At 44.9% G+C, this 10,512-nt stretch overlaps 1 protein-coding gene across 1 annotated transcript; it reads left to right on the forward strand.

The window, feature by feature from the left end:
- Positions 1-605: 605 nt before the first annotated feature.
- On the forward strand, positions 606-7,222 carry Selenok (selenoprotein K). The gene is made up of 4 exons (XM_016000078.3): positions 606-756; positions 3,576-3,666; positions 6,097-6,180; positions 7,129-7,222. The coding sequence occupies exons 1-4, from the start codon at positions 738-740 to the stop codon at positions 7,220-7,222; spliced, it is 288 nt and encodes a 95-aa protein (XP_015855564.1). The 5' UTR covers positions 606-737.
- Positions 7,223-10,512: the final 3,290 nt, after the last annotated feature.

Below are 10,512 nucleotides of genomic sequence, written 5' to 3' on the forward strand. Positions count from 1 at the left end.
CTTGGTGAGCTTCAGGCCAGGACTACAGCGTGAGACCCTGTTTTAAAAGCCTCGTCCTGTGACCGCAGGGCGGGAACACTGATGCGCCACCACCTCGGGGCCTGTCAGCCCTTCCACGCCCGGAAACAGAGACATCTGCACAGCTAAGGGACGCGCCGCCGCCAGCGAACTTCCCACCCGACGGACAGACAGCCCTGCTCGCCCGAAACCCGCGCTCACCAACCAACCAGAAAGCGACTTCCGGCCGGTGGGGCCGTGGCATCAAAGACGCCACCAATCAAACCGGAAACAAGTTAGGAAGAAAAAAAAAAAGCCATTCAAAGAAAGCGGCTCCTACACGTCATATCCGGCCCCCTGCCGGGAACAGCCTCCACGCCAGCGGAAGTTACTTCCGTGACGGGGCGGGACGTGGGGGCGGGACTTGTCTCCCAGCAGCCAATGAGCGCCACCCACCTCTCTCCGGTCTTCTGTTAGCGGCCGGTGACGTGCGGGAGGCGGGACTTGTCTCCCAGCAGCCAATGAGCTCCACCCAGCTCTCTCGGGTCTTCTGTTAGCGGCCGGTGACGTGAGGGCGGGGCGGGAGGCGGGACTTGTCTCCCAGCAGCCAATGAGCGCCACCCACCTCTCTCCGGTCTTCTGTTAGCGGCCGGTGACGTGGGGCGGGGCGGGAGACGAGCTACGGAGGCTGCAGGGGGCCGGTCTGCCCAGTCGTCTGGGAGCGGGCGGCCGGAGGGAAGATGGTTTACATCTCGAACGGTGAGTGAGGGCCCTTACCCTGTGCTCCTTCGGCCCTCGCTCGCCGGGTCGGAGCTTAGGGCGGCCTCCTCCCCGACATCCGCTCCCCAGGGCCGGGAGGAGTCGCAAGCGAAGGCGGCGGCACCCGAGGCGCATCCCAGGCCCCCGACCCCGGAGCCGCGCTGGCCTCCACCGAGGCCTCTCCTGACAGCGAATTCCGACTTGGGGTTTGCGAGTGTGATCTCCGCGGGCGCGGGTAGCCTCTCCCGGCAGTGACAGTGCGCGCCGAGCGCTTTTGTGTTGGGCCACGGTCCCCGCAGCCCCTGCCCACCGTCTCCGTCATCTTTTCACTGTCCTGTTCGGCTGGTGATTCCCTACCCCGGTTCTCCGGATGCAGACCGAGACGCAGATAGATTGCATGGCTCGTTCCTGATCACAAAGGCAGGCAGCATATGACTTCGCTCGAATTCAAACTCAGGCTGGCTCCAGTATGACCTCTTGCCCATCTGGCCACTGGGCGCCGATGTGCAGGAGCCGCCCTGATAGTAATGGGTAATACTGCCTCTGTAATGTGTAAAATAACAACAGCAAGGCAGAACCCAGCACGAACACGAACATTTTTTGAAACAGGGTCTCACTTTGTAGTTGTGTCTGCCCTGGGACTCACTGTGTACATCAGGCTGGCTGCTAATTCATAGAGATCCTCCTGCCTCTCCCTGTCTTCCGAGTGCTGGGATTAAAGGACCGTACTACCATGCCAGGCAAAACAAAAGTTCTGGTAGGTTTCCTCCCCTTGGAACTTGAGTGTAGCTAGTTCCAAGCCCAAGATTTTGCCCCAGTTTGAAAGAACGTGGGGGAGCAAGTCTGTCAAATAGGAAATCTGAGAAAGACAGTTCACAAGGAAACTTAGAAGAGGTGCTGCCTGACTGAGCCACATCAGTGCCAGAACCTGTGTGACGTAGGTGAAAATCCTTGGTGCAATCCTAGAAGCCCATCTTGCGTCCCTGGAAGTAGGTGTGGTTGTATTTGATTCATCTGTGTATCTCCAGAGATGAAGGTATCGGGGAAACGTCTTTTGGCTGGGAGCACTTTGAATTTTGGGCTTTTCAGAATTCCACCTCCAGATGGCAAAGCTTTGGGATAGGTGCTGTGATGGGGTTTAAAGGGAGCATCAACGTTGCAGCTTAGTTTTGGGTGCTTACAGATTTTAATTTATTACTTGTGGTTGAGGTTACTAGCTTCATGCAGTATTAAATAATTACATAAAGTTTAATTATTGTAGAGTATGTAGAGTGTTGTAATGTGTGTCATGTTAGGACTTTACTTAACAACTTTCGTAGCTTTATTCAAGCATATTATTACCCTCTGGGGACACGGAGTTGTAAAGGTTCTGCCTTTAGAATTTAGGAAAGAGAGTGCAAAGAGCCATGTAGAATGGTGGATAGGTAGTTAGTTCTTTAGAATCACAAAGGGATAATTGATAGGCTACAATTGGATCCATCGTCTTAGGACCGTAACTTATCAGTACTTCATAGATGGTTCTTACCTCCAGATGACACCTTTATCCCAATCCAGTATGCTGGGTAGCTCGGGGATGATTTTCCTCAGAAGCCAACGCAGCAGAGTTCGTCACTCACCCATTGACTGTCAGCCTCTTCTTCTCTGCTTCGTGAGAGATTAAATCCAAGGGAATAACTGGAAGTGAGCTGGTTAAAGAAAGAAAGATAACCCTGAGAGAGGGATGGAGGGGAACTGCAAAGCCCTTCAGATCATGGAGAGGACAGGTGGTTACTGCAGAGTCTATCATTTGACCAAGAGCACAGCGTTACAGAAAATACTGGGTATTTTAATAAAGAACAAGTTAGCTTCTTTTCAGTGCTTGGACCATATAAACTCTTTGTATAAGAATTTTATCACAATGACTGGTTCTGAAGGTCTGTATATCTAATAACCTTTTGTGCAGGTGAGAGACTTGGGGGGGGGGCGATTCTCTGAACTCCTTTAAGAAAACGGGTGCTGCCACACCTTTCGTCCCTCACTCTGGAGGCAGGCAGGCACCTCTCTGAGTTCACGGCTAGCCAGGGCTGCCTAGCTGGGCTCTGTCTCACAAGGAAAGAAGAAATAGAAGCAGTATAAGCATTTCATCCAACCCACTGATTTTCTTCAAAATGCGCGAATAAACAGATGTTTGTACATTCATGCTCATAGTGGCATGATTCATAATAGAAGATTGAAATGTCCTTTGACAGGTGAAGGGACAATATATATATATATATATATATATATATATATATATATATATATATATATATGAATACATATGAATACTGACCACTCTTTTTAAAGGAAAGGAACTTCGATAGGCTGTCATGTAGCTAAACCCCAAATTATGCTAAGTGAAACAAGCTAATCACAAAACATGGAAATGGCTTAATTCCTTTTGTGTGAGATTCTACAGTAATTTACAGAGGCAAAAAGTAGGTTGGTGGTTGCCAAGGGTTACAGAGAAGAAGTAACGGGAAGTCAAAGTTGACTGGGTCGAATTCAAGTGGGGAAAACAAAGTCGTTTTGGAGGTAGGCAGTGGTGATGTTTGTGGATGTGCTTATACAACTGTGCACTCAAAATGGTAAATGTCATGCTAGAGACACATTGCCAAAGGAATGAACTCTAGATCTCAGAATTTTACTTCGCTCATACTGGACCTCTCATGACTGTTTTGAAATAGTGGGCAAATTAAAACCCAAGCTTATTGATTAAATGCAATGCCAAGTTGTGGACTGTGCCGCTCTATTTGTTTGTTTATTTATTTATTCATTTATTTATTTATTTCTCCCTATAGGACAAGTATTGGACAGCCGGAATCAGTCCCCATGGAGATTGTCTTTTATAACAGATTTCTTCTGGGGAATAGCAGAATTTGTGGTTTTTTTGTAAGTATAAAAGCATTTAGTTAGTTGCATTTATACTTAAGCTAATCAAATTACATTATATTATGATGATTATCTTTGAGAATTTCATACATGTATACAATGTATTTTGATCATATTCACCCCCTCTTCCTCTCCACCCTCCCCCCACCCGCCCATGCCATCCACATGCCCCCTCCTACCTCATACCCTTGCTTCTCTTTTTTATGACCCACTAAGTATATTTACTGCTGGCCAGATGGGTGTGGGCACATCCCCTGGAGCTTGTCTAGGACCACACCCATAAAGAACACTGACTCCCCCTCCCTTTAGCAATCATCAGCTGTCCATAGCTCTTCAGTTAGGAGTACAGGCTTATGTTCCCGCTCCACCATTGACTGGCTTGATTCTGTATAAGCACCCACAGCTTCGAAGAATTCGTAAGTGCAACATGTCTAGGAGACGCTCTTTTGTCCCAGTTCTTCCGACCTCTTGCTCTTAGAATCTTTCCTCCCCTTTTCCATGTTGCTCCCTGAGCTTTTGGGGAGATTGTGTGATGTAGATATTCACTCATGGCTGAGCATTCCATAGCCTTATTCTCTACACTTTGACCAGCTGTGAGTCTCTGTAGTTACCACAGTCCACTGCACAAGGAAGCAGAAGTACCTAATTGCAATTATTTAAATAGCTTTACAGAGTAAGATTAAGCCTCTTACAATTATAAATACAATGTTGGATTAGAGAGCTTGACTGCCTGAACCTTTGTGGTGACCATGCCAGCTTATCGCCAGACCTGTCCGTTCTGCTGTCAGACTTCTTTTCTTTTCTTGGGTTTTTGTTTTGGCTTTGAGACAAAGTGCTGCTAAATAGCCCTATTATTTAACTGGGTTAGTGTTACATTACGTACAGAGTCAGAGTTGGCCCAGAATTCATTGTAGTCTTCCTGCCTTGGCCTCCTAAATGTTGAATTATAGGACTGTGCCACCACTCCTGAGTCTGAACTCTTAATGAATAGAAGAGACAAAAATTTAAACTTTTCAGTCATACCAAGCAGTTCTTTATTAAATGAGGGTTGATTTGTTTTGCTTTGTTTTTTGTCTTTTGTCTTTTACAGACTGTTTTTATCAAAATTACCAGTCAGTCACTAACAAGTCTTACTTGTCCTGTGTTTGAATGTCTCTTGATTAGAAAGTTGTAATGAGTAGGTGTGGGAGAATAGTCCCTTCCTTCATTTAGGTGCTGTACTGACTAGTTTTATCTCAACTTGACACAAGCTAGAGTTTTCTGAAAGTTATCAATTGAGAAAGTGCCTCCATAAGATCAGGCTATAGGCAGGCCTGTAGGGCATTTTCTTAATTAGTGAATGATATGGGAGGGCCCAGCCCACTGTGGATGGGGACACCCTTAGGTTCTATAAGAAAGCAGGCTGGACAAGCCAGTAAGCAGCACCCCTCCATGGCTTGGGCGTCAGCTCCTGCCTCCAGGTTCCTGCCCTGCTTCAGTTCCTGTCCTGATTTCCTTCAGTGATGGAGTACGATGTAGAAGTGTAAGCCAAATAAACCCTTTCCTTCCCATTTGCTTTTGGTCAGTGTTTCAGCGCAGCGAGAGTAACCCTAACTGAGACCAGCATATCAGTAAATGTTTTTCTATTGCAGGGGATAGTGGGGTGAGTGTCATGGAGGAAGTTACCCAAGAAGGGACAAGAAAAGTCCCTAACTTAAACTGACCAGTGCAAAATTTAATGACTTAAAAATGTCACCTAACTATATGTATTGTCTGTTGTTTTGCCTGAGTTAACACCGCCTTCTAAGAACTTAGAAAATCGGGCTAGGTGTGGTGGCATATACATTTAATCCCAGCCTTCAGAAGGCAGAGACGACAGTGTTCAAGGCCAGCCAGGACTAGACACATAGTAAGACCTTGTCTTTAGGGGGAAAAGAAGAAGAAAACAGGCGGGAAAAAAGGAAAGAAAGAAAATTGCATTTTTTTTTTAATTCTGAGAAGTTTTGTGCCTCTGACTATAATATCCTCATCTCTTTCCTCCCCAAAGTGATGTCAGGTAGGCTGCTGGCAGAGGAACTGCAGGCATAGTGAATGTAAGACACTGTGAAAACAGAAGAAGTTAGTGGAGGGTGATGACTGTAAGATACTGTAAAAATAGATTATGTTGAAAACCGGAAGAATGAAACCAGTGAGGACTCTGGTTTCATGCTGTCTGAGGAGTTGCTAGCAGATGAGAAGTATGGGGACAGGTGGCTTTGGCATAGAACATGCATGGCACATCCTGTTTAGACACATACTTATGCTAGATGTTGTCTGGCCAGGTATGTCCAGCATGAAGTGTAGGCGTAAGCTAATAAGTCGGGTTCGTCACCTCAGAGATGATAATGAAGACCATGGGAATATATTTGATGGTGTCAAAGTGATACCTCTGTTGTTTCTGCTTTGTTTCAGTTTCAAAACTCTGCTTCAGCAAGACGTGAAAAAAAGAAGAGGCTATGGAAGCTCATCTGATTCCAGATATGATGATGGAAGAGGGTATGTGCAGCCTTTCTTACTGATACGTCTTTACCTTTGTGTCCTCATTTTGATATTTTAGATAGGCTTGTAGAAATTAAAAGATTAAACCCCATTTCACAAAATTAACAAGTTACTGTAAATTAAAAGTCAAGGATTTTTGATTCCTGATTTAGAGTTCGCTTCTCCGTTGCTGTGAGAAAGCATTGACCACAAGCAACTTGGGCAAGAAAAGTTGATTTCAGCTTTCAGGTTACAGTCCGTCATCCAGGGAAGTAGAAACAGGTACTGAAGCAGAGACCATGGAGAGAGAAAAGCTGGTTTTTGACTTGCTTCATCCAGCTTGCTTAGCTACCTTCACCATGCAGCCCAGGCCCACCTGTTCAGGAGTGGCTCCATCTACAGTGGGCTATTAGTGATTAGCAATCAAAATGCATCACAAACATGCCCTGGGGGCCAATCTGATGGAGGTAATTACTCAGTTGAGGTTCCATCTTCCCAGGTGTGTCAAGTTGGCAGCCAAGATTACCTATCACATCAATGTACATGGTAGTTGCTCTTTTAACAAGGGTGTGTGCTTTGTTTGGTTTTGTTTTTTTAGATAGGGTTTTGCTTTGCAGCAATGTTGACCTGGTCATTTCCTAGGCTGGCCTTGAACCTCTGATAATCTTCCTGCCTCAGCCTCCCAAGTGCTGAGATTACAGTTAGATGCTACCAGGCTCATTTTCCTGTTTATTGAAAAGGGTGTAGTTGAGTGCTTAATAAAAGGAACCAATTGGCCAGATGTGGAGGTGCACACCTTTAATCCCAGCTCTTGGGAGGCAGAGGCAGACAGAATCCAAGTTCAAGACCAGCTTGGTCTATATAACAAATTACAGGCTAAGCAGGACTACATAGCAAGACGCTCCCTAAAAAAGAGAACCAACTAAAGCTGGTTTACCGAATAGTAGATGCTTTCTCTTTCATTAGGCCACCAGGAAACCCTCCACGAAGAAGAATGGGTCGAATCAGTCATCTTCAAGGCCCCAGCCCTCCTCCAATGGCTGGTGGATGAGGAAGGTAACTTAAAATCTGAAATTATTTTGTAGGACTTTATTTGAAAATGTCTCCTTAGGAATATTTTGTTTAGGAAAACAAGTTGTAGGGTTTTTTTTTTAACGTTTATTCTTATTTTGTGTTTGAGTGTTTTTCTTGCATGTATGTAAGTGCACTGAATGTGTGCATGGTACCAGAGGAGGCCAGAAGAGGGCACTGGGTCCCCTGCAGTTGGTGTTTGTATCTGCATGTGTGCATGGGTGCCCATGGAGATCAGAAAAGAGTTGAGTCCTGCTGGAACGGGAGTTGCCCACCGTGGTAAACCACCCAGATGGGTGCTGGACACCCAACTCTTGTACGTTGCAAGAGCAGCAAGTGCTCTTAACTGCCAAGCCGTCTCTAGAAGTTGTGTATTATACACTTAGAAAGATACGTCTTAATTCTTACACAGTCACTGACTCTGTTATTGGAGTATCAGTTGAGGGAAGAGTTGTATTTTTTTCCTCTTTTTCTCCCATCCTTTCCTCTGGACTTCCCTGGCTGCCAGCCCCTTCACTGTCCCCACCCTCAGGAACTCTGTGTTGGCGTGTATGAGAGAGAGAGAGAGAGAGAGAGAGAGAGAGAGAGAGAGAGAGAGAGAGAGAGAGAGAGAGAGAGTGTTGAATAAGCAGGAGCTAATCATTTGAACCTCTTTTAGGTAAACGTCTGCTCTGCGGAGCAGACAACTAGACATGCACATGTGTAGAAGGAAACCATCAAGAAGAGGTGAAGAACGGCCTACGCAGGACAAGATGGTGTATGTCTAAACAAGGACTGCTCTGTGTCCTCACAGATAAATGAGGTCATGCTGGGAACTCCCTCTGCAGGATCTGGCCTGACTGACATGCAGTTAGATAAATGGACATGTTTGTCTCCTTATCTTTTTTGTATAGTTTACTTAAAGTATTAATATAGTTTTAATAAGTGAATATTTCTAGGTTGTAAAACTTGATTCTTTATCTTTATATGATTAAACCCCAAGTCTTTGATCTGGAAGAAATAAAGGATATGTATTTAGTTCTGGTTTTTTGTTTGTTTGGTTTTGGTTTTTGGATTTTCAAAACAGTGTTTCTTTGTGTGTTGCCGGTCATCCTGGAACTTGCTCTATAGACCAGGCTGGCCTTGAACTCAGAGATCTGCCTGCCTCTGCCTACCAAGTGTTGGAATTAAAGGTGTGTGCCACCACCACCTGGCTCCAATGTATTTATCCCTGTTAATGTTGCCTTTTTTTTTCAACTTCTGAAATACTGCTCATTGTTATCTTGCTCTCATTTATAAATAAACCACAATATAATTATTTCAGTAGTTAAACATGTTTGCTTTTGAATTTTAGTTTTTAATGTATTTATTTTGTGAATACATCTTGTCTGATCTACTACCAGATAAAATGTCAGGATTTTTTTTTCCCTCAAGACAGGGTTTCTCTGTGTAGTTTTGTGCTTTTCCTGGAACTCACTTTGTAGCCCAAGCTGGCCTGGAACTCACAGAGATTCACCTGCCTCTGCCTCCCCAGTGCTGGGATTAAAGGCATGCGCCACCACCGCCTGGCTAAAGAAGGATTCTTCTTTCTTTCTCTCCTCTCCCCTCCCCTCCCCTCCCCTCCCCTCCCCTCCCCCCCCCCCCCTCTCTCTCTCTCTCTCTCTTTTATTATGTATGCAGTGTTCTGCCTGCATATATGCCTTTACACCAGAAGAGGGCACCAGATCTCATTATAGATGGTTGTGAGCCACCAGGTGGTTGCTGGGAATTGAACTCAGGACCTTTGGAAGAGCAGTCAGTGCTCTTAACCATCTCTCCAGCCCCCAGGATATTTATAAGGCCACAAAATTGAGCTTCAAATGACTGGCTATATGCTGGCCAATCTTCAAACCACGGATTTTACACTATCTTGACAAATAGGAATTTGATCCCATTGCTTAAGATCCTACCTACCTACTTTCAGTTCCATCTGGATACCCCTTTCATGTTTTTCCCTAAATAGCCCTGTTCATCCTACTCTACCCCCATTTTTTTTTTTTTTTTTTAGAGCCTTAGCTGGCTTCTTTACCGCTGTGATAAAGACTGTCTTGATTATCAGGGAAGTTAGGGCAGAGACCCTGAGGAACACTACTTACTGGCTTGTTCCCAATACTTGCTTAGCCTGTTTGTTGTATATATACCCCAAGTCCACCATCTCAGGGCTGGCACTACCCACAATGGTCCCACACATCAATCAAGAAAACACCCTACAGTCTTGTCTTAGGCTGTCTGATAAAAGCATTTTCTCAACTGAGATTCCTCTTCCCAGGTGGTTCTAGATTAAGTTGTCAAACACTAACCAAGACATCTATAGCCCAGGCTGGCCTTGAGCTGGGGCTTGAGATCTTCCTTCATCTGCCTCTGGAGTACTGAGATTGCAGGGATTACCGTTTGCTTGGTTTACCCTGTGAAACAGACACTGAAATATTACAAAGATGAATTACAGTATATGTCCAACATACACGTGTTGAAACCAAAATATTTAGGTGAAAGCTCTATCTCCTTGTGAAAGAAATGGGGATGTAGTATCACAAGACAGCAGATTTCAAAGAAGAAAAGTGGTTATAGGTTAGATAAAGAACAGTTTGACCACTCAGTTCCAGCCAACATGTTTTACGTTTTCAATTCTGACAAAGTAGGTATGTAGATGATTCTTAAATTATACAGATAACCTGTGAGGGCTTGCTGGAGCCCAACAGCTCCCCAGATAGTGTGGCGGTCTGGCAGGAACATGGTTAAGTTTCACCTCATTGTAAGACCAGGGCCTTAGTAGGTGACGTAGTGTAAGCAGTGGCTGCTTTGTGCTTGTGGCCTAAAGAGCCTTTCTGACTCAGCTGAGGTGCATGCTTCCTCTCTGAGGACTTAGCCCAGAGTCATGCAGCTTGAATTTAGCTGATCTGTTCTGCGCTTGAGAACTACTGTAGCATGTAATACAGGATCTACTGCTCTTGTATACCCTGTATTCGAAACTTGTCTTTATTCTGTAGCTTTATGACTTTGAATCATGTTTTCTCACTTAAACCATCAAGAAGGGTAGACCATGCTGGACAATGATCTTTTAATTTTTATTTATTTATTTTTATTTATTATTTATTTATTTATTTATTTATCTATTGTTTATTTATTGGTTTACTGAGACAGTCTCATGCAGTCCAAGGTAACCTTCAACTCTAAGCTAACCTTCAACTCAAGATACTGCTGCCTTCTCAGGCACATGGGATTACAGGGTGCTCCCCCACACCCAGCTCAGATAAATTTCTC

The sequence above is a fragment of the Peromyscus maniculatus genome, chromosome 9, assembly GCF_049852395.1.
Source record: "Peromyscus maniculatus bairdii isolate BWxNUB_F1_BW_parent chromosome 9, HU_Pman_BW_mat_3.1, whole genome shotgun sequence".
Classification (NCBI taxonomy): Eukaryota; Metazoa; Chordata; class Mammalia; order Rodentia; family Cricetidae; genus Peromyscus; species Peromyscus maniculatus.